The sequence below is a fragment of the Oryzias melastigma genome, linkage group LG16 (assembly GCF_002922805.2).
Source record: "Oryzias melastigma strain HK-1 linkage group LG16, ASM292280v2, whole genome shotgun sequence".
NCBI classification, from domain to species: Eukaryota; Metazoa; Chordata; class Actinopteri; order Beloniformes; family Adrianichthyidae; genus Oryzias; species Oryzias melastigma.
In genome coordinates, this window is record NC_050527.1 from 24,331,270 (window position 1) to 24,356,312 (window position 25,043).

At 35.3% G+C, this 25,043-nt stretch overlaps 2 protein-coding genes and 2 long non-coding RNA genes across 4 annotated transcripts in view; 2 read left to right on the forward strand and 2 right to left on the reverse strand.

The window, feature by feature from the left end:
* Nucleotides 1-14,174, forward strand: part of LOC118599778 — a 27,097-nt gene extending 12,923 nt beyond the window's left edge. Inside the window, exon 4 of the long non-coding RNA XR_004949275.1 lies at nt 13,962-14,174. This is a non-coding gene — a long non-coding RNA (uncharacterized LOC118599778). The remainder of the gene's footprint in view (nt 1-13,961) is intronic.
* LOC112136511 (lysosomal thioesterase PPT2-A-like) lies at nt 208-2,816 on the reverse strand. The gene is made up of 4 exons (XM_036215744.1): nt 2,615-2,816; nt 2,100-2,532; nt 1,368-1,422; nt 208-1,174 (listed from the first exon to the last, which is right to left on the reverse strand). Exons 2-4 carry the CDS (start codon nt 2,285-2,287, stop codon nt 1,031-1,033), a joined length of 387 nt encoding a protein of 128 aa, XP_036071637.1. The 5' UTR covers nt 2,288-2,532; nt 2,615-2,816; the 3' UTR covers nt 208-1,030.
* Nucleotides 3,513-4,012, forward strand: LOC118599777. The gene is made up of 2 exons (XR_004949274.1): nt 3,513-3,883; nt 3,972-4,012. It is a non-coding gene; the product is annotated as an uncharacterized LOC118599777 (long non-coding RNA).
* LOC112136510 (lysosomal thioesterase PPT2-A) lies at nt 11,807-18,261 on the reverse strand. The gene is made up of 8 exons (XM_024258236.2): nt 18,116-18,261; nt 15,832-15,985; nt 14,354-14,449; nt 14,166-14,267; nt 14,000-14,083; nt 13,841-13,925; nt 12,431-12,485; nt 11,807-12,228 (listed from the first exon to the last, which is right to left on the reverse strand). Exons 1-8 carry the CDS (start codon nt 18,224-18,226, stop codon nt 12,085-12,087), a joined length of 831 nt encoding a protein of 276 aa, XP_024114004.2. The 5' UTR covers nt 18,227-18,261; the 3' UTR covers nt 11,807-12,084.
* Nucleotides 18,262-25,043: the final 6,782 nt, after the last annotated feature.

Genomic DNA, 25,043 nt, shown 5'->3' on the forward strand with positions numbered 1-25,043 from the left:
ATACATTGTTCTATTTGTCTGCAAATGGATGCATCAGAATGGAGTGGGGCAGGGAGACTTGGGTCCACGCATTTCACCTGCTGTCATAAATTTGAGCTTTTTCAAACTGCTCATTTTTATTTAATTAAAAAAATAATCAGAAAAGCTATTTAAATCTTAAATTATTTTATTTATCTCCTCTGTCATGAGAAAAATACAAGAACATGTTAAAAACACAGAAAACACAAATTTCATTGGAGAGGGTGTTTAAACATCAACTTTTTAATGTAATTTATCATTATTGTAGAATTTGTGTTCTAAATAAATGGTTTTATGTTTACCACTTTGTAAGTTCTAATGCCAATATTGACAACAGTTAAAAAGGAAAGTAACCATGTAAAAGCATTGAGTTAAATGTAGTGTGGTTGAGAAGGTAGGTGCACCAAACTTTTGCGCTGGTGGACCTAATAAAAAAAGTTTGGTGCACTGGTGCAACTAGTGCAAAAATTTAGTTTAGAGCCTTGTAGTCTTCTCAGTTACTTACTGATACCTCTACCGCCATATTACAACCAGTAAACAAAGATTAGTCATGTTTTTAGAGGAACTACTACTGTCACCAATCTCGAGTGAGCTTCTTCTAGCTTGTTTGAAGTCCACATCTCCCCCACTGAAAGTGAGCTTCGGAGAATCGGCCAATTAAACGTTCGAAGTGGGGCCAGCGTGCGTCACATGCTTTTGCCGAGGCGTCTGATTGGTCGTTTTGTAACTTGAATAACTTGCAATTAAGTGAAAATGTATTTAAAAAAATAGGATTTGAAAGAACTTGTTAAGAGGAGTCTATCAGGGCAAGAATGGTTATTCTGAAATATAAAATGACTGAAAAATAACTATTTCTCAATAGAAGTCTATGGGATTTTGGCCTTCTTGCAACCAGGGGGTACTTCCCATTTGGAACACAAAAGGGGAGAGGTTGAGCCGTCCATTGTTTTGATCCACACAGAGCTCATTTGAGACAGCACTGACCCTCTGCTGAATCAGGCTTGTCTCATCTTCAGTCAAGCCATTTCTGAATGCATTTCTCAAACACACTCTGGTTGGAGTGCCACTCCATATGTTTGACCCCGGACTGAGTGCACACGATTAAGTCGCCGCGAGTGTCCAGTGTCTTCAGACCAAACGTGTTTTTCCTGTAAAACTGAGGCAGAAAGACAAGAAAATCAGATTTTTATCTTAATTGATGATCTGCTCGGGGAATTTATGGAAACTGTCATCATTTAATATCTCATTTCTCATTTAATATCTTATATCTTTCTGTTGTGGCACACCACAATAACTGTTAGCGACCAGTATTACTAAACGTGTGGTTAAATCCTTTTGCAACCACTTACATTCTGTTTCTTCATTTCAATGATGGCTTCATTGCTGTTGTAGAATCCAAAATGGCTGCAGAAAAGGAGAAGAAGCAAAAATTTAAAGCTAAGAGTAAACTGTATAAACCTCTTGAACCATTGACTGTATATCAAGAACTGGACCGAGAGTCCCTCCCTTGTGTTCCAAATAAGAAGTACCTGCTCCTCTAAGAAGCCAGAATCCCATAAACTTAAAAAAAAAAAAAACTGTTATTACTCATTCTTTATATTCGTCGAATTGCCATTCTTGCTCTGAAACCTTTCTCTTAACATCTTGCTAATCCTAATTGTTTTCATTATATTTTTTTTCCTTTTTGCAAGTTATTCAAGTTATAAACTGACTTATTAGATGCCTCATTTATAGTATCTGGTGTAATTTAGCTAGAGCTAGAAGTGAGGCATTTTCTATGGGTGATGTCACCCTCACTCAATCCAGTTGTCTATATACAGTCAATATTTTGAACATTAACTTTGATCATTCCAAATATTTCTGCATCATGCACAAATGTGTAATAACTGATTAGATAATTTGATTTTATTAAGTTTCTCTATTTTTAACAAAATTTTAATCTAATTTAACTAAGTAAATGCTTGTTTTGATGTTATTCTTTAAAGTCCCCAAAACGGATAACACAAGCTATTTGGTTGAACATCATGGAACATAAAGATTCATTCATATAGTGAGAGGTAAATGAGCAAAGACATGGATACCTGGACTGCCACGGGGTGATGACATCATCACCTGGTCCTCCAATCAGCACCAACTTCTTAATGCGCAAGAAGTTTTTCTTCCACTCTGCAAAAAAGATTTTTACAGTATTTTTGCTCTGAGGTCTGCCAAGCAAGAAGAAGGAAACCAAACCCACTACCTGCCATTTTTCCGTGCGCTTTTTCACCATTCAGCAGTGGAAGGAAGTTGTTGAATTTCAGGTCTTTTACCCTGCGATGAGGATCTGCAGACAAAACATGTGTTGTAGTTTCTATTCTTCTGCAACCAATAAACAAAAACTCTCATTAGGAATTCTGATCTTACCATTCCAATAGTTGCAAATAGAAAAGTGCCTCTGCACAACTCGTCTGTAGCATATGAGGTACACTAATTTTCTTCCAGAAACAGGAATAAACTCATGTAACATTTCAGGCACTGTGGAGTTAGAGCACACTTTTCATTTTAAAGATTTACTAGCTTCAACCAAACACACAACTAGCCCATCAAGTTTCCTGACCTCCAAACTGTCCAGCTAGTGGTGATGACAGCACAATGAAGTTGTGCACGTTGTGGTTTGGGAGCTTAGAAAGAACTCCTCTGCAAATTAGACCCCCTTCACAATACAGGAAAGAACACATGAAAACGCTTGGAGACAAAGAAGAATGATTCGAGTGATAACCAACTGCAGATGGAATAAAAGTTTTGTACCTTGAAATCTCTTTTCATTTCAAATACAGCAGATGTAGGTTTGTGGAAACTTTGTTTTAAATTTCAAACGACAAGGTTGCCCCTGCATTTTCTTGAATAAAACTTTGATTCAAATGTTCTGGAATGAATACAGTACAATAACATTAATTAAATATTTATTTTTTATAATGTTATTGTTGGTTTAAGGTTTTACTCAGCCTGGTTAAGACCCAATGAGTGCCAAATTACTAGAGTCCCAAAACTTTAGCTTTGCCAAGGAGACTGAGAAACTGTTCTTTCAGATTTCATCTTTATCTCCGTCAATCAAATATCTTTGTGGTTTTAACATCAAACTGTTATCATCTTTGCACCAAGCAGGAAAAATCCCAAACTACACGACGTCAACTCTGATCCATGATGGTGATGATCATCATGTGCTCTGAAAGAATTTTTTTTTTTTTTACTTTTTTGTGTCTATGACTTAATGTTTATCTCACGTTTGACAAAAGTATCTTCCAGTTGTTTGGTTTTTATACATTTATAGTTACGTTTACCAGAAGAACTGTTGTTGTCTCTTGTTCGAAAACTTTTTCTTAAAACCGACTTTATAGAAACGGTGTCTGTTGGTACCCAGTTATCCAGATAACAAATCCGAACATGTAAAATGTCTTAATTCCTTCCATTTAACTGATCTAAATAGATTTTATGGTGACTCATTTTGAATCTGATTAGGTGTAAAGGACCGAAATTATGTAATTTTCTGTTAAACACCGGAAGTTGTGTTTTGTTTCCGGGAGCTTGACACCTAAACACCGGAAGTTGTGTTTCGTTTCCGGGAGCTTGACACGCGCGATTCTTTAGAAACCAGAGCGTCTTCTCACGTGAGTTCAGTTAGTTTTCACAGCTTAATTTCAATGTCTGTTTTCTTGTGATCTTTAAACATGTAAACATTGTGCATTTTATTTCTGTTAGATTGAATTATATCAGCTGCATTTACGTGCAATTTAGTTCGGTCGGCCCCTCCCCCTCCCAGAGTAAAGCAGGTGGGAGCAACATAGAGGGAAACCCTGCAGTTAGCACCCTTGGCAAGCGGAGCGAGGTGCGTTATATTATTTTATGTTCTATATTTTGTATGCAAATGAGTGATTGTTCATTATATCTTATTCATTTGTCTCATTTTGCTGTAGTTTTCACGGTGCCAAACGAAATAAAACTACTGCACCCGTCAGAAGCTCTCTTCTGTTCCTTTGAGACCAAGGCTGCTACATTAGGTATGACAGATCTTTTGTCAGAAAGGGATTTGGCGCTGCTATTGGGACTTAAAAAGGGAAATGCTTCCATCGCAGTACTACTGCACCCGTGAAGAAAACCAAAAAAGGTTCTGTGACTGAAATCTGATAGAATCATGAAAAAAATCAAAGATATATTTTATACTTCATATATTTGACAAAGACAAAATGTTAGTATCTGTCTGACTTTTAACCTCACTGATGCATTCATTTCATGCTCAAAAGTTTTCTTTGCATCATTACAGATGATGTGGAGGCTAAACTTTGTTTCCTCTGAATTCTGAACCTTCATCAGATGATGCGGGCAAAGTGGTCAGGACATTGAAACAGAGCAGGCCTTTTGTAAAAAAAAAAACAAAACAGGTTGTCTGTTAGTTGATCCACAGGCCTGCTGTGTCCACACACTCAAAGCTAAGTTGCTTTGGGGCAATTCAAGCACAGCTCAGATGGGACTTTCTCCTTATCCCACAGAGCTGTAAAGTGTCCCTCGTGGCTCGACATGATATCAGGTGAGGAAACTGTAACTATGAGCCATCCATGAAGCTTCATCTGATATTTTCTGATTCTCAGATTAAATTGTGTTTGAGTTTTGGTAAACCTTGAGAGTAGCACAGAAGATGAACTCCCTCTGGAGACTTCTCCATGATTTTTTGGATGACCTTTGCAAAGTCGTCGATCTGCTTCCACATGGACTTGGTGCTTTTTTCATTATTGAATAGATCAATCGCTGTCACCTCGGTACCTGGATGCGCCTGCAGGGTTATAGGGAGCATACAATTAATAAATCTTTACACATGGGAAGAGATATACTGTATCTAGTAGTAGTAGTTCAACAGACACAGATGATCAGGATGTTGCAGCACAAAGTGTGGCTTCAGAGTATCTTATTTCAGCTTTTCTTAACCGAATCAAAACTAGTTTTTTTTTTAAGTTTCACTTAAATTTGATTTGAAATTTGTACCACACATGTCACAGCTGTGGAGTGCTATTTTGCAGTTTGAAACCTGCTGTACAGCATTTAGTGTCTATTTCTGAACTGAAAATATGAAAAAAGATGAAAAGATAACTTGTGGTGCAGGTATGGAGGAATGTAAACTATAAAAAGCAGCCCCTCATGTGAATTTGTTGAGTCTTCCGTTTAGGAGATCTTCATCTCACTTTTCTTTGAACATCTGTTGTTTTAACAACTGCTTAAAAATTAAAATTAAAATGACAACAATGGAAAAAAAATGTTAAAATAGTAATAGACACACAGTTTTATGACACACAGACGCCTGATAAGTAAGTAAATCCATCTTTAAGATGTTTTAGCTCTTGAATGAGGATTTATTCTCTTACCTTCTTAATGAACCTAGAGAGATTTTTAAAAGATGAAGGTCCACTAAAGACCCCGTGCACAAGGATGACGGGCTTGTAGCCGCTGGTGCAGCCAGCTGCCAGCAGCAGCATTATCACAGCTGAGGTTACAGAAAAGCTGAATGTCTTCATCCTCATGCAGTTAGGAAAAACACCTTCTGTTGACTTCTCTCTGTTTTTATGTCCATGAAGGCTCATTGAGTTCCTGATAAAGCTGAAGCACTGTAGTCACAAAACCATTTCTGATGAATCATAGCACAAAATGATTTGTAACAAGATCAAGGAACAAGTGGAGGAGGAGATGAGAGGTTGAGATCGGTCCTGGTAAGGAGAGGATCGAGAGTTAGCTGCAGTAAGACAGAGTCCATGTGTGTGAATGAGAGGGACCCAAGTGGAAGAGTGAGGTTACAGGGAGATATAGGAGGAGGAGGATTCTAAGTATCTAGGCTCAACAGTACAGAGATATGGAGAGTGTGGAAAAGAAGCGTAGAGGCGAGTGCAAGCAGGAATTGGTGGAGGAAAGTTTCAGGTGTGATAGAAGAGTTTCAGCTCAAATAAAAGGATAAGTGTAGAAAACTGTAGAGACCAGCCATGTTTTTGGGCCTAGAGACGGTGAGGAAAAGACAGGAAGATGCTGAGGTTTTCCATTCTTGTCATTTTAATTTTCACTTTCAAGCAGCTGTTAAAACAGCAGATGTTCAAAGAAAAGTGAGAGGAAGATCTCCCAAACTGAAGACTCAACAACTGCACATGAGATGCTGCTTTTTACAGTTTATATTCCTCCATGCTTGCATCACGAGTTGTGTGTGTGTTTTCACCTTTTTCATATGTTCAGTTCAAAAATAGACACTAAATGCTGTACAGCAGGTTTCAAACTGCAAGATAAGTACTCCATAGCTGTGACATGTGTGGTACAAATTTGAAATCTGTGTACTCCTGCACCTGATTGTCCACCAGCACAAAAAGATTTTTTTTAAATGAACAGAAGAAACCCTAATTGAAAGAGAAAAGAATGGACATTTGTCGATTTCCTAGATTTTATTTCAATTCACCATAAACTGTATTAAACACCCACATTCTGTATGAACATGTTTTAAGTAACAGTTGAACTTTTCTCATCTTTCGTGTTAAATAAGTTCAGGTTAGTGTGCCCTGCGACAGACTGACAACCTGCCCAGGGTGTGCCCCGCCTTTGCCTGACAAGGCTCCAGCAACATTGTGACCACGAAAGGAATGTAGTGTGTTCAGAAAATGGATGTTCAGTCTAATGAATAATAAAAGCTGTCCTTGAAGGGCTGCACACAAGATAAAGCAGCTTAGCTTTTGCTTGTGTGCATCATCTGATGAAGGTTTAGAATTCAGAGGAAAAAAAGCTTAAACCTTCTCATTATCTGTTACTGTACAAACCAATAGCCGGTTGATGGTAAAAATGCAGAAGTCGGAAGGAACAGTTTCTCTGTGTCCTTTGCAAAGCTAAACTTATTCAACTAATTTGGTCCCTATACTGAGTAAAACCTTAAACCAACAACAACATGATAAAACTAAAACACAGAATAAATAAACAGCTTGTAAATAGTTTCAGACAAAAGAGAATGTACAAACTTTAACTTCAACACAAGTTTCACATTTGATTAGTAATTTATTTTATCTTGCAAGATGCCGTCAATGCTGTGAAGGACTTTAGAGTCATTTCATTGTGTTCCCGCTCACACTGTAAGTTCTCCATGATGTTGCACTTTTTTGTCTTAAGTCTTCCCGTTTGCTTTGTCATTCTATGTTTTTTTTTCTCAGAAAGTGTGATGGTTGTTTTTTACAATGTGTTCGTACCTGCAGCGGTGACTAAGCAGAGCTGAACATGAGTTTCAAATTAAGCAGCCAATGAAGGATCTTCACTGAATAGCAGATGTCACTGTAGAACAGCTATATCATGCACCAAGTACAACAACTTCCATCTGCTGCTGAACAGTGAAAAACCACACAGAAGAATGGCAGGTAGTGAGTTTGGTTTCCTCCTTCTTGCATGATTTTAAGGCAAAAAAAAGTATCTGAATCACTTTTGCAGCATGGAAGAAAACTGTTTCGTGCATCAAGAAGCTAGTTCTGATTGGAGGACCAGATGATGACATCATATGTCTTTATGTTCTATGATGTTCAACCAAATAGCTTGGTTTACCTGTTTTGGTGGTTGTATAGAATAAAATAAAATAAGTTATCTTCAATAAATTAATATTTTGTACAAAAAAAGTGTTGTAACTGAACTTGAATAACTTGTTGCAATGAAAAATAATAATTAAAAAAAATAGGATGTTAAGAAAAAGAAATCCGAGCAGAAATGGCTATTCCGACAAATGTTATGATTCAGTAATAACGCTTACTTTATAGAAGGTGTGGAGGCACTCAGTCCAGTTACCTACCTACATACACAGTCAACAGCTCAAAAGAGAGTTTTAAATGTCTGTTTCTTTTTCTTCTCTGCAGTCACTTTGGATTCTACATTTTTGGCATAGGTTTAGCCTTCAGGTTCTAGTTAATACATTTTAGCCGCATCTAGAGGTCAATTGTAGGACTACAACCAACTGAACACCAATATTTAAAATGAAACTTCTTGAAGTACTGGGAACCATAAGTGTGTTTCCATCTGCCAGTTTATGTTTCCTCCAATTTGTTCCTGTGATCATGATGGATCATTTTTGGCTAAGCATTTCTCTCTTTAAACAAAACAGAAAAACAACTTTATGTGAAGTGATAAAAATTTAATGAACAAAAAGAAAAGTTGATTCTTAACTAATTTGTGAAAAGCTTTGGAATTTTAGAAATCTTTGTGGAATTTAAATTTTAAGTCAATAAGCACATATTTTTTTCTGTTTGTACATTTTCTTTTGAGACTCTGCAGTTGTGGTGGCGACTTATGAAAAAAAAGGAAAACATTTTTTTCACATAGAGATAGTAGATCCCAGGAATGTTTATCTTTACTAAAACTTACCTCTCCAGGTTAGAAGGATTTTTCTGATGTAGTTGTTTGAAGACCTCCTGAAAAAGTGCTGCTACCTGATGGATATTACTGGAATTAGAAATATTTTTTTTAACCTCCATTATCACAAAATTTTAATATTTATACAAAGTATTTTGTTTTAGCAATAAATACATCAGTTTATACATCGTTTAAAATGATTTTAACACATTTTTTGAGTGATATTCACTTACAATTCTCATTTCATTACAAAAAGTACAAAGTTTACAAATTATATCTTTGTTCTCTCTAAATAAGGTTTGTTGTATTTTAAATAAAATCATGCCAATCCTTTTAAATGCATGTGCACTTCTGATCTAATGTTAGATTTCCAGCTGCTTTTTTGCTAACGAAAGCAATCAAAGACATTTCTAAACATGCCACAAATTCACCAGTGCAATGCAGGCCTCCATAAAAAGAGTTAACCCTTTTGTTATTGCAGCTTTCTTTGGAATGCACCCTTTCAAAATAAGGGAGTCCCTCACAGAACAGACAGGCGCACGTGACAGTCAAACTGCCACAGCTATCACCTCCCCTCTTGGAATTAAAGTCTTAAACTTTCGCAACCCCCAGCAGGAACTCTTGCTAATACACATTTTCCATTCTGTTTGTCTCTACATCACTCTATAAATGAATCCTCATTTAGAGCCACAAGAAACTATTCTCACCTTTAGTACATGCAGGAATTGTATGACGGGAGACTGAAAATCTGTGTGGGATACACTCCAATGAAATTGTCTTTTTTGTGTTTTTAAAATGTTCTTGTAGCATCTTTCTCATAATTGAGGACCCATATAAATTACTTAAAGTTAAAACTGCATTTCTGAATTATTCTTAAACTCAGAAATGCTTGCTAATTAAGTATATAGTTAGCAAGCTAATATATTAACTTAAAGTTAAATATGTTTATAATATATATTTAGTTTACAAACTGTTTTTGTTGCTACTGCTTACACATGTTTTTTTATGATTAAAAATGGGATGGACTATTGACCCGTTCAAAACTCTTCCTCTATAATCGCACAGCTCATACAACATTGTCAATGAATACAGACCAAACGCATAGCCAGTGCCGGTGATGGATCGATGAATGGACTTTTAGGATCAGTTTTAGGATCAATTGAAAATTGGAAATCAAATATAGGCTACTTTTTATTTGAAACTTTTAATTTAATTTATTTTTGTATTGTGAGTCCTGCTCAAACTTAAAAACTCGATTGCCACCAAGTCAGAGAAGATCAATAAGACTGATTGACCCTCTGTGATGTTTAATCCAATCATGTGTGAAGGACGAACAGTCGGCATAGATGAGCAGCTGAACTGAACAGAATTGACTCTCATGTTGTCAGTGTTGTCAGTGTTTTAGGTGAATTCAGAAAATGTTCTGTTCTAAATGAGTTTTGGTTCTTTTTTTTTTTTAACAGCCAGGCAAATTTGTGGCTTGTTTAGAAATGATTTTGATTGCTTTAATTGATAAAAGGGCAGGAGAATATCTAACCTTAGTTCAGAAATTTGTTTAAATGTAAAGATTATGACATGCTTTCATTATAAATACAACAAACTTCACTTAGGATAAAAATATATAATTTTTAAACTTTAACTTTCTGTTATCAAATGAGAAATTTAACTGGCAAGTGAATTTCACACAAACATGTATAATGAGAAATCTTAAAAGACATAGACATTTATTATTATTTTATTGCTAAAACAAAATACCTTGTATAAATATGAAAATGTACATTTGTGATGATGGAGGTCCAAAAACATTTCTAACTCAAGTAGTGTCCACCAGGTGGCAGCACAAGTCTAGTAAAGTTTTTCATGGAGTTTTCAGACAAAACCTGGAGAAAGAAATAAGGATAATCATTCACAAATGTGACATTTATGTTGTGATTATTTTCTGTTTTTATGCCACCAGCTTAACTAAAAAAATACAAACACTAAAACATATTTGCAAATTTACTTATAATTGAAATTCCAATTAGCCTTCCAATAATTCCAAAGCTTCTCACAGCTGTTAAACTTTTCTTCTTGTTCATTTAACATTTACTATTTCATCTGAAATATTTTTTTTCTGTCTGGGTTTATTCTGCCTTTTACTACTTTGTGCAGGAATATTAGTCCATCATTCCAACCATATAACCTCTCCAAATGCAGTTTCCCATAGCTTTGGTTTAATTTCTTCTTTTTTTTTTTTACACTTGATAAGTCTTTTTATAATTTGTATGCCATTTCAATTATAAACAGCACAACAACTAAAGCATCTAGATCTGGATCTTGTTTAGATGCAGGTAGTTATTTTGCATTCATGTGGTGTTGGAAGATTTAACTGTTTTATGATTTTCATTTGTGTCTTTCAAGTCAGACAGTCATTTCAATGATTTTCTCTAAGTTTGTAGTCTTCCCTGATCAAACCACTGGTTCAGTAAAACAATAAAAAACTTGTTTCAATTCCTAAATGTACTTTTTTTAAATAGATATAAATATTAAAGCATGTTTTTGTCCAGATTCCATGTTATTTCTTTATCTTATGAGGTGGATTATCAAAATGCTCCACACATCTGCTCCTATTTCGGACCCTACTGTTAAATTATAGAACTCTTTGTGGCAAACAAGTCAAAAAGTTTTCCCAACCCTTGTCTAGATTCTGGGAGGTAACATCTTCCTTAATGGGCAAACGTGGTCCGATGTTGCAGACGATCCTTGATCCTTTAATTTCACCTTTAATATACTCACACTACACTAAAACATACTCACTGAAAAACACGAGTTAGAATAAATTGTCAGAAATCTTCTGTGAAATTTTAGATGAATATTTTCTTTATTTATTTTAAAGTGATTTAACCTTGTGGTGTTTGAGTTTACAAACAGGAAAATGCGTTAGAGATAAATTTAAATAATTAATAAAAAAAGAAAGGTTTTGATTCCTCTAAACATAATAATGTTATTTAACATTCTTCTTGGAAATAGGTTTTTTTAGGGTTAATGTCTTCAACATGTGTACCAATGAAGTTGAAATCTAATTAGTCAGAAAAATTCAAATGTTTTATCACCAATTTTGGTCTTCAATAAACCTAATAAAAAAAAGAACATTTATATGTTAGAAATAAATCATCACTGTGTATCTGCCACAAGGAAAACGTTTATTAGAGAAGGAAGCAATAAAAAGCAGAAAAACTGAGTACATCCATGTGAAGTGTTTAAACTACTCAAACTGAAAATAAATTGATTTTTTCCATGTTGAAGCTGTATTCCTTTTCCATTTTCTTAGAAAATCTTTGATTTAATCGCTTATTTTGTGCACATTTTCATAAAAACAAACTTTTTGAAGGATGTTAACAAAACTCGATTGTGATTATTGTGATTATTTTAAAGATTAAACTGTTTGTCCTAAAATGATGAATCATGATCACATGAACACATTGGAGGAGAAATAAACTGACAGATGGAAACACCAGTGCTTCTAGGAATTTCATTTTGGCTTTGAATATTGGTGTTCAGTTGGTTGTAGTCCTACTTTTCAACACTAGATGCCGCTAACAGTTGCCAACTAGAACCTGAAAGCGTTGCAGATTCTCTCTAAAGCGCATGCAGAGTTCTTTTGAGACAGCACTGATCCTCAGCTGAATCAGGCTCGTCTCATCTTCAGTCAAGCCATTTCTGAATGCATTTCTCAAACACACTCAGGTTGGAGTGCCACTCAACATGTTTGACCCCAGACTGAGTGCACACGATTAAGTCGCCGCGAGTGTCCAGAGTCTTCAGACCAAACGGGTTCTTCTTGTAAAACTGAGGCAAAAAAAAAAAAAAAAAGAAAATTAGGTTTTTATCTTAAGTGATGATCTGCTCTGAGAATTTATGCAAACTGTCATCATTTAAGGATTGATTAAGTGACTATTTTTTACCATGTCTTCCTGTTGTAATACACCACAATAACTGATAGCTACCATGATTACTGAATGTGTGTTTAAATCCTTTTGGAACCACCTACGTTCTGTTTCTTCATTTCAATAATGGATTCCTTGTTGTTGTAGAATCCAAAGTGGCTGCAGAAAAAGAGAAGAGACAAATATTTAAACTAGGAGGAAACTGTATAAACCTCTTTTGAACCACTGACTGTACGTAACTGGACTGAGTGCCCCTCCATCACGTCCCAAATAAGAAGTACCTGCTGGCTCCAAGAAATCAAAATCACTTAGACTTCTTTTGAAAAATAAACAGTTATTAACAGGGCTCTAAATTAAAACCCACTAAATGCGGGTAAAACTTCAATTTGTCAAGTAAAAAACCATGTCACTAGCCATCTTGGCAGGTGAGACATAGTTTATCATCTTTGACGGGAGGCTCAAACTCACAACCATGACTGTAAAGTGTCTACTTTCAGCATCACCACAAACATCCATCCCAGAGATGGTTCAATCATTTATTTCTGACTTTTGTACGCAGATTTGTCTATGACTTTTTTGGAAAAAAAAACTCAAAACTTTACAGTAATTATTTTATTGTTTATCACTAGTTTTTATCTTTGTGGAAGCGTATTAAATTCAATAAAAAGTTAATTAAGTCAAATTCAATTCCCTTACATAACAAAATAGATCACAAATCACTAAATCAAATATTGAAAAACAGCCTGTGAGTTACAAAGTTGACCACACCCACAACGTGAGCATCCAGGAGTTCCCCTACGGGCTTTTCTGCTTTGTGCCCGAAATTGTTGTCGGGATTGATTCACAAACAAAAACATTTCACACCACAAAAACATTTCATACTGATCAATATTTACTACTTCCCCAACATGAGGTTTGACAATTCTTACTGCTACTTTGGTACGGCGAAATGCATTCTGCAACACGGTTACAAAGAAGAAGAATGAAGGTACGCTGATATGACAGATGGACTGTCTGGAAAACAGTGTGAAAAACAAGGCTTATCCTATAAAAAGTTGTTTTTAATCAGCCTGCATTCATCCGACCAAATTTTAATGAGGTATCGTTGGTCCACGTTGATCCGCAACTCTTTGTTTACATCTTATGGTGCCCACTTTGGTCCAGTTGTTCTGCTCAGAACATGGAGCCTAGTCAGACTGAGAAAACCCAGAGCAACCAGGAGTTCAGTCTGATTGGTAATGAATCAAGACCACCTCTAAAAATGAGTCAGAGAGCTGTTCTTGGTCCCAGACCAGAGTCGGCTTGACCAAAAATGTGTTCCATCCTATTGGGGGAAATGAGCTCTGGTTCTCTTAAAGCAAACCAAATGTGTCCAGTCTGAATACACTCACATTACATAAACATTGATGTTATTCTATAAAGTCCCCAAAACAGGGAACACAATCTATTTGCTTGAACATCATAGAACATAAAGACCAATATATCATGTGAAAGTTAAATAAGTGTATGTTTACCTGGACTGCCACGGGGTGATGACATCATCATCCGGTCCTCCAATCAGCACTAGCTTCTTGATGCGCAAGAAGTTTTTCTTCCACTCTGCAAAAGTGATTCAGAAACTTTTTTTGCTTTCAGATCTGCCAAGCAAGAAGGAGGCAACATAAACCCACTACCTGCCATTTCACTGTGCGTTTTTTCACCATTCAGCAGTGGAAGGAATTTGTTGTATTCCAAGTATTCTTTGTGATGATGAGGATCTGCAGACAAAAAACACATGTTGCAGAGTCTGTTCTTCAGCAACCAATCAACAAAAACACTCATTGGGAATTTTGATCTTACCATTCCAGTAGTTGCAAACAGAAAAGTACTTTAGCAGTCCGTAGCACCAAACGTACACAGATTTTATTCCAAGAAAAAAAGTGTTCCTCAGGTAATCGGGCACTGTGGAGTTAGAGCACACTTTTCATTTTAAAGCTTTACCAGTTTCCATCAGTAACACACAACTAGCGCATCAAGTTTTTTCTGACCTCCATATTGTCCAGCTAGCGGTGATGACAGCGCAATGAAGTTCTGCACATTGTGGTTTGGGAGCTTGGAAAGAACTCCTCTGCAAATTAGACCCCCTTCACAATCAAGGAAAGAACACATACAAGGTGATTAAAGACAAAGAAGAAGAATTCCACTTTTACTGATAACCTACAACAGATGGAATAAAAACAGACTGCCTAAGAGTCTCTTTTGATTGTGAATACAGCAGATGAAATATCTTTTAGTTCAAACTAGAAGGTTGTCCCTGCATTTTCTTGAATAAAACTAGGATTCTCTGCTCTAGGATGAATGCAGAACAAACAGAAAGATGAGCAGAAACTTTGTGCATGATTCTGCTGCTCTCCACCGACATATTGTTGGTTTAAGGTTTTACTCACCCAGTTTAAGACCTAATAGGCTCCAAATTATTAGAATTGAAAAACTTTAGCTTTGCCAAGGACACTGAGAAACTGTACTTTCAGATTTCTTCTCTATCTCCGTCAGCCAAAGACCTTTGTGTTTTAAACATCAAACCATTTTTGTCTTTGCACTGTGCAGGAAAAATCCCAGACTACACAACTTCAACTCTGATCCATGTCAGTGATCATAAAATGCTAAAATCTGTATTCTTTGCACTGTTGTGTACTTTGGAAAAGTCTCTCTGCAAAGACATTGTTCTCATTTTTTCTGTCTCTGACTTAATATTTATCTCACTCTGGACAACATCATCTTCCATCTGTTTGGTCGTTATACATGTAAAGTTAAGTTCACCAGAGGAACAGACTGTGAAGAAACGCTGTTCGTTCGTGCCCAGTTTTCCAGATAACAAATCTTGATAAGGAACTTGAGTCATTGAGAGCTGAAACTGAACATGCAAAATGTCTTCGTTGCTTCCATTTAACTGATCTAAATCCAATCTATGGTGACTCATTTTGAAACTGATTAGGTATGACAGATCTTTAGTCAGAAAGGGATTTGAAGCTGCGATTGAGACTATTGAGCTAAGGAAAATGCTTCAATTGGAGTACTACTGCAGCTGTGAAGAGAACCAAAAAAGGTTCTGTGATTGAAATCTGATAGAATCATGAAAAAAAATCAAAGACACATTTTATACTTCATATATTTGACAAGGACAAAATGTTAGTATCTGTCTCACTTTTAACCTCACTGATGCATTCATTTCATGTTCAAAAGTTTTCTTTGTATCATTACAGATGATGTGGAGGTTTAAGTTTTGTTTTCTCTGAATTCTGAACCTTCATCGGATGATGTGGAGGCAGTGGTGAGAACAGTGAAACAGGCCATTTGTAAAAAGCAAAGTTTTTGCGTGTGTGCGGCACAGCTCACACAGACCTGAAAAGAGGCCCTCGTGGCTCGACATGATATCAGGTGAGGAAACTGTAACTATGAGTCACTGTGAAGCTTCCTCTTGTATTTTCTGATTCTCTGATTAAATTGTGTTTGAGTTTTGGTAAACCTTGAGAGTAGCACAGAAGATGAACTCCCTCTGGAGACTTCTCCATGATTTCTTGGGTGACCTTTGCAAAGCCGTCGATCTGCTCCCACATGGACTTGGTGCTATTTTCATTATTGAACAGATCAATCGCTGTCACCTCGGTACCTGGATGCGCCTGCAGGGTTTCAGGGAGCATAAAAGTGATAAATCTTTACACATGAGAAGATATGAAATTGTACCTCCGTGACATACATTCAACAAACACAGCTGATCAGGATGTTGGAGTACAAAGTGTGGCTTCAGAGTAACTAAATTCAGTTTTTTTATCCACGACAAAACTATGTTTTTTTAAAGTTTCACTTCAATATGACGCCTGTTCTAAAAATCCTTTAGACCTACACACTGAGGCTGAATTTTGATTTTGATTTTTTGTTTAAATTCTTATTCCTTAAACTCAACACTTATTTTCTGAACCATCCATTGGGGTGAAAAACTTGTTGAAGCCCATTGTCGGGCAAAGACAAAGTACACCCTGGATGGGTCGCCAATCTGTCTCAGGTCACACTAACCTGAACATATTTAACACAAAAGAAGAGAAACGTTTAACCATTACTTAATACATGCTTATACAGAATGTGGGTGTTTAATACAGTTTATAAGGAATCGAAAAAAAATCAGAGAAAATGGCAAATTTTCATTATTTTCTCTTCTTTAATTAAGGTTACTTCTATTCGATCTCAAAATGTTACTGTGCCGCTGGACAATTGTGTGCATTCAATTAAGGTAGATTCAACTTTTTTTAATAATAAACAGGGCAAATAAATGGCAAAATAGCAATATGGGGGGCTGTTTGTTTTGATTTAGGTATTTCTAAAGAGTAATTAAATAGTGCAGTTGGAGGCCTATTCCATCCTCAGTCCATATTTGAAAAATGCCAAAAAGGGGGCGGGGCTTGTGGAGCCATATAGAGCGGCAGAGGTGTGGCTTAGGTTTTCACCATGTAGCCTGTCAGTGTTAAAGGATCACTCCACCCACTGACAGATTGCAAACTACCTTTCTCCGGTCGAGACCAAGGCCTCAGACTTATGGTGCTGACCCTCATCCCAACTGATTCACTCTCAGCTGCCAACTTCTCCAATGCATGTTAGATGTCCTGGCTCGATGAAGCCAACAGAACAACATCATCTGCAAAGAGCAGAGATGAGATCCTGTGGTTCCCAACCCAGATATCCTCCAGCCCCTGGCTGCGCCTAGAAATTCTGTCCATAAAAACTATGAATAGAACCTGCATGTGATAAAGGGCAACCTTACTGAAGTCCAACATGCACTGGGAACAGGTCTTACCTACTGCCGGCTATGCAAACCAAAGCCTTCTCCAAGCCCAACTCCAAGGAACCCTACAGTACCCTGAAGAGGGTGTGTAGCTGGTCCACTGTTCCACGACCAGGACAGAAACCGCACTGTTGTTCTTGGATCTGAAATTCAACTATTGGATGAACTAGGCAAGGCCAGTTTGTCACCAGTTTGAGATCAAAACAATCAGAGGCCTCGGGAAAGACCCAGGACACGCTGGAGAGACTATGTCTCTCGGCTGGCCTGGGACCGCCTCCCATACGCCTCGAGTAGCTGGAGGAGGGAAGTCTGGGGATCTTTGCTTAGCTTGCTGCCTTGCATCCTGGATGTGCGTAAAAAGATGAATGATGTCACAGCTGTGGAGTACTTTTCTTACAGTTTGAAACCTGCTGTCCAGCATTTAGTGTCTATTTTTAACAGAACATCTGAAAAAGGTGAAAACACAACTTGTGCTGCAGCCATGGATGAATATAAACTGTAAAAAGCAGCATCTCATGTGCAGTTGTTGAGTCTTCAGTTTGGGAGATCTTCCTCTCACTTTTCTTTGAATATCTGCTCTTTTAACAGCTGCTAAAAAGTGAAAATGAAAACGACAACAATGAAAAAAAGGTTTTAAAAAGCACAACCTTCACCTAATTTCCGTGAAAAAACATTAAGTAATAGAAACAGTTTACAACTACATCCCTCATTTTAAATGTAAAAGTGTAAATAATAAGCTTAATACGCTTCTGCCTATTCCCTTTTTTTATTGGTTGTCTGTTTTTTTATTGTATATTGTGTTAATTGTACAAATGGGAAATACTACACCAATAAACGTGATTATGATTATGATTATGATAAATCAAAAGACACAGATGTCTGCTAAATGACAAAATCCACATTTAAGATGTTTTAGCTCTTGGAAGAGAATTTACTGTCCAGCACATTAGAAACACCTCACAGAGAGTCCTACCTTTTTAATGAAACCAGTGAGGGTTTTAAAAGATGATGGTCCACTTAAGACCCCGTGCACAAGGATGACAGGCTTGTAGGTGCTGGTGCAGCCGACTGCCAGCAGCAGCATGAGCACAGCTGAGGTTACAGGAAAGCTGAAAGTCTTCATGCTCGTGCAGTTAGGAAAAACTGTTTCAGCCAATTTGTCTCTGCTTTTATGTGCATGAAGGCTCTCTGACTTCCTTAAAGAGCTGAAATTCTTCACCACAGCAAATCAGCTTCTTCCATGTAACCCTGTCTTCTGCTTCCTCTCCTCTAATACCAGCTACCTTCACATCTTTGTTCACTGCTCCTCCTCCAAAGACTTCCTCTTTGGCCTTCCTTTAGATCTCTCTTGCTAGGTAGCTCTAGACTCAGCATCCTTCTACCAATATATTCAGTCTCTCCTCTGAACATGTCCAAACCATCTCAGTCTGGCCTCTCTGACTTTATCTCCAAAATCTCTAACATGTGTTGTCCCTCTGATGTATTCATTCCTGATCCTATCCATCCTGGTCACTCCCAAAGAGAACCTCAGCATCTTCATCTCTGCTACCTCCAGATCTGCTTCCTGTCGTTTTCCTCAGTCCCACTGTCTGTAGGCCCAACAACATGGCTGGTCTCTACACTTGTTTAGTTTTTTCAAACATAGTTTGTTAAATTGTTTTCTTTTTATTCACTGCATCACAACATTGACATGTTTCTTTCTGAATCACCCCTAGCTAAGGTCAATTTTAAAATAAATTCTAGTCCGATGTTTTAAGAATGGATAATATATGAGTTATTAAAAAAGAATAATAATAATATAATAAAATAATAAAGAATAATAAAAACAATAAAAGCAAAAAACAATAAACAAATAACAAAAGTAGCTGATGTATATAACCAATTTTTCATAATAAAATACAGCTGTTGACACATGCAATCATATTTTTGTAGCTAAACAGACTGTAGAGATGAAAATACAGGATTCTTCTAAATATATGCTAAATATATATAGCTTGAGAAACAATATTCATGAAATTTACACAAATATGTTTAACAGGGAATATTCATGTTTTAGACTTATCTGAAACACACCAAGATGGCACTTTTGAAAACTCATTGCTAACTGTTGATGGGTACAGATTACACAGAAGAGATAGGAATCAAAATGGTGGAGGAGTAGCATTTTATGTGAAGGAGAATATTATTGCAACCCTAAAACCAGAATTAATGTGCAGCGATATTGAAGTAATATGGTTACAAGTAAATCTTTCATCTAGTAAATCAACACTGGTCGGATGCTGTTACAGTCCAGCTAGTTCCAATACAGAATATAAAATCTGTGAAAAAATGGAGATGGTCTCTAATAAATGTGGGGAGCTGTTTCTTCTTGGAGACTTTAATATAGACTGGTTTTCAAAAAAAGTTTTTTGTTTAAACAGATCATTACAATGGCTAATACTTGTATTTTTAAACAGGTCATGGCACAACCTACTAGAATTGCTATGGACAATTCATCTAAATCAACCTGTATCAATCACATTTACACCAATGTTCCTGATTTATGCTCCCAGGCAGTTTCTATTGATTAGGATGTTCTGATCATAATTTGATAGCCATTACAAAGCAAACAAAAATGCCTAAATCTGGAGGAGAAATTATAGACAAAAATTTTAATCCCAAACTGTTTGTTGATGATATCAAACGTTCAAATTGGTCTACAGTTTTGCAGGAAATTGATATAAAACGCTTCTTTGAACATTTTAATGGCAATTTTAGGAAGGATTGTTGAGAAACATGCTCCATTTCAGAAAAGAACAGTAAAAAGTAATAGTTCTCCATGGTTAGATGAGGAATTATTGTCACTCATGAAGCAGAGAGACAATGCAAAAAAGGTGGCTTCTAAATCTAAGTGTGTAAAAGATCAAACAGACTATCGCATATTGAGGAACAGAGTTACAAAATATATATATTTTTTTTGTAAAAAGAAACACTATTATAGACAGAAGATCTGTGGTTCCATGAATGACAGCGACTTTATTTAGTGCATCTGCTACTGTCCAGGATCTTAATACAACCTTAAAGAATCAACTTAATTCAGTCACTAATTGGGTTAAGTTGGATAAACTGGTTCTTATTACAGCCAAAACAAATGCATTGTTTTAAGTACAAAATATTTGTTGAATTCACCCTGTTACCTGACTTAGAGTATTGACAATAGTTTGGTTGAACACGTGACTAAAACTAAGCTATCGGGCATCAAGCTGGATCATCAGCTCTCATGGACAGATCAGATTAATCATGTAGTGTCCAAGATGGGCAGAGGTATTGCCTTGGTTCGAAAGTGTGCACAATACTGTCCACCTTCAGTCATGAGGACAGTTGTACAGTCTCTGGTCTTGTCACATCTGGAGTATTGTCGAGTGATTTGGTCCAGTACTACACAGGGGCCTTTAAAAAAAATTACAACCTGCCCAAAATTTATTGGACCAATGTGGATGAAATGCACATTACTTTGGGTTGGCTAAAAGTAAAAGACAAATTACAACTTGGTCTTCAATGCTTTAAGCATTGTATGAAATTTATGTTGTTGGTGTGAAATGTTTGTATTATTAGTATGGTGGATACAAAAATGAATTTGCTTTGACCTTATTTTAACATTTTTAGCTTTTAATGTAAATATGATTCTACATTTTGTGAAGTCCTTTTAAAGTTTATATGAAACTTGTAAGATGTGTGCATTTTATGCTTAAGGACCTCAGGAAGACTAGAGACCACTTTATCGAAGCAAATGGGGTTCCAAATAAACAAATAAACTCTTCCACTTTGGTCCCTCTTATTCACACATGTTCTTCATGTCGCTGCAGGTAACTTTCATTCCTCTCCTTTCCAGGTCAAACCTCCACCTCTCTAGCTTCTCCTCTATCTGTTCCCTGCTCTCGCTACAAATCACAATATCATTTACAAACACCAATAAATGGTGATTCTTGTCTATAATCTCATCTGTCAGCCTGTCCATTGCAAACAGGAAGCGCTGTCACCACTACAGCTCACCACTGTCTGGCACCCCTTATACATGTCTTGCACAGCTCTGACATACTTCTCTGTCACTTCACACTTCCTCATGCAATATCACAGTTTCTCTCTGTTCTCGTTCTCCAGATCTATTAGGAAACATGTTGAATCGGAATTGTTTTTCCCTACACCCTTGCTTCTAACTACCCCTCCAATTGTAGGGACACTTGAAGGGATAGGCGTGTCTGAAATCACTTTTCTAAGGGTTCAAGGAACCGTTTCTGAATGGATGCCATAAATGTCTCTTTTACAAGTTTACAAAAATCAGCAACTTTATGTAATTGAATCTTAATTCTCTGTCAAATGTTTGCAGCTGGTTGGAACTTTGTGATGAAGATTTTCCCCTTTGATGTTAGTAGATCAAGACGTTAGCTTCAGCTACAACTGATTTTATGGTGTGATGGGAAATTAAAAAATACAACCATTGTTTTTGCTTGCATTTGCTCTCTTAGTATTTTTTGCCCTTATAAGGTCATTTTGTGAGACATAATATTTTCTGTTACCATCACAATGTAATATAGCTTCAAATATAGCATCCCAAATGGCTGAAGCACAATAAAAACAATTATATTTAATTGACGAATAAAGCCTATCAAGCAAAAAATAAATATTTTAGGGTGTTGATCTTGGCTTGTGTAATTGTATATTCCATAAAACCTATCTTTGTGACACTGCGATAAAAGAAAAAAATTTTTTTTTAAATAGTACACATCCAAAAACAGTTATACTCATAATAAATTGGGAAACTCTTTCATCTGAAGTTAAAAATGTCCACAAGGACACAGCTTGTCACTCCTGATTTTTTTCTTTGTATGTTTCTTCCAGGTTTGAGCAAAATTATAAACATGCACTGGGCTTGTAATATTTTTAAGTTATTGTTCTAATATTTCATTCTTATTTAAAAAAGTTTGTTCTTATTTCAATGTTTAAACGGTTGAAAAGATTATTGGTATACAAAATGAAACATGACACAGTATTATATGAAGTTACAAATGTTTCCACAAGAGGGCAGCAAGGGATTTCACATTAAAAAATTATTTCTTTTGAAAGTTTTTTTCTTTTATATTTTTTTATTTAACAAAAAAACATAGAAATTCAATAAATTTAAAACAAGAAAATTACACTTGTGATATTTCTTATTTTAAAAAAATCTAATAAATATTTAACAACCAGACAAAAATTATTTTTATAAATGAATAAAAAAAAAAAAGTTTTGACATTTTTACATTTAAGTCCTTACTGTAATAAATAGGATCACTGTTTGTATGAAGTTACAAATATGTCCACAAGAGGGCAGCAAGTCACCTGTAACTTCTGCAGCATTTCAAGTCTGAGGAACAATTTTTTAGACTTGTAACATTTTTAGATTCAAGATTTAATTTCTAACAATCACGCAAAGCATTTATTTAAAAAGAATAAGAAAGAATGCAATCTTGAAATTCCTGCGTCTATTAATAGATCAGAAAAGCATCATGTGTAGTTACATTAATGCCCACAAGAGGGCAGCAAGTTACCTGCAACCTGTAAGGGTTTAGGTCTGAACCAAATTAATATTTCACTGTTAACATTTTTATTGATTTGATATCTAAAAATCATAAAAAGATTCAGTTTCAACTCAAATACAAAAAATAGAAAAGACAGCAATCTTGAAATTTTTGCACCTATTATTAAATGTGAAGCAACATTATGTGTAACTACAAATATGTCCACAAGAGGGCAGCAGCACCCTGTAACTTCTGTTAGATTTCACTGGTAACATTTTCAATGATTTGGTATCTAACAAGCACCCAAAACCTCAGTTTTTGTTTAAATAAAAAAACCGAAAAAGACAGCAAACCTGAAATTTTAGTATCATGTTAAAACAACACTATGTCTACAAGGGGGCAAATAGTCACCTGCAACTTGTGGGATTTCAGGTCTGAGCAGAAATATATATTTCACTGGTAACATTTTGAATGATTTACTATCTAACGATGCGGAAATGGACTGCACAAAAATCCAGTTTTAATTTAAATGCATGAAATGAAAAAGTCAGAAAACCGGAAATTTTAGTATCTATTTATAAATATGAAAACAACCTTTTGTGTAGTTACAAAAATGACCACGAGGGGGCAGATAATCACCTGTAACTTGCAGGATTTCAGGTTTGAGCCAAGAATATATATGACACCTGTAAATTTTTACATAAAAAATTTTAAATTACCCAAAGAACATAGTTTACTTTCATATTAAACATTTAAAATATACAATCCACGAATTTCAGTATTTCTTTTTTATAAATGTGAAGCAACAATATCTGTAGTTACAAATATATCTACAAGAGGGCACTAAGTTAATTTCAACTTTTGACACATTAAAAATGGAAAAAAAATGCTTTTTTTCTTTTATGTGTTTTCATTTAACAAAAAAATGTCAAACTTCAAAAAATGTAAAACAAGAAAATGATATTTGATGATATTTTAATAAAAAATCTAGTAAATAATTGACATTCATGCAAAACTGATTTTTAGAAATAAAAATGTATAAACAGTTTTGTCCTTACAAAATATAAAGCTCTGTTTGTGTGAAGTTACAAATATGTCCACAAGAGGGCAGCAGGTCACCTGTAACTTCTGCAGCATTTCAGATCTGAGCAAAATATATATTAGACTTGTTACATTGTTAGATACAAGATTTATTTTCTAACAATCTAACAAAAACAGTATTTTATTTAAATATATAAAAAATAATATAGAAGGCGATCTTGAAGTTCATGCGCTTATTATTATATCAGACAAACATTATGCGTAGTTACAAAAATGTCCACAAGAGGGCAGTAAGTCACCTAGAATTTCTGTCAGAGTAGAGGTTTGAACAAAATAAATATTTCACTGGTAACATTTTTAATGATTTGGTATCTAAATTAAAAACACACGAAACTTCATTTTTAATCTAAATACAAAAAAATGAAAAGTACATCAATCCTGAAAATGTTCTATCAATTATTAAATGTGAAATAATAAATTACATAATTACAAATATGTCCCCAAGGTGACAGATAGTCATCTTTAACTTTTGGTATTTCAGGTCAGAGTCAAAAATACTCGTACATTTTTTATATTTAAAATAACAATTACTGAAGATTTTTTTTATATCAGATAATAAAAAATATTCGATCCAAGAATGTCGGTATTTCTTTTTAATAAATGCGAAATAGCAATATCTGTAGTTATAAATATATCCACAAGAGGGCAGCAAATTAAGTTAAACTTTCATTGGCTTTGAGGCTTGAGGAAAAATGTGTACATTTGAATTACATAAAAAAAAATTAAAAAACAGTTTATTTCCACGGTTTGACGCATAGGATGTTAAAACATTTTTTGCTGTTTTTTTCTTTTCTATTTAATTATTTAACAAAAAAATCGCTGAACTTCAATAAATGTAAATCAAAACAAATTAAACTCATCATATTTTTAATTTAAAAACTCCAATAAATTGTTAACCTTGGGATAAAAAAGCTTTTTATGAATAATAAGAAAATATTTTCCAGTACGGACATTTTCGTTCTTCATTAAAGTTGAAACAATAATAGTAACAAATACGCAGTAACAATAACGTAGTAACAAATATGTCCACAAGGGGGCAGATAGTCACCCGTAACATGTGGGATTTCAGGTCTGAGCATTGACTGTATAAGAAGTTTTTACAGTCAATGGGTCTGAGCCACAAAATATACATTAAACTTGTAACATTTCTACATTAAAAATAACAAATGTACAAAATATATAGTTTTCTTTCACATAAAATAATTAGTGTTTAGATAATTACTTTGTTTATTTATTTATTTATTGATTTTCCTTTCATGAAGC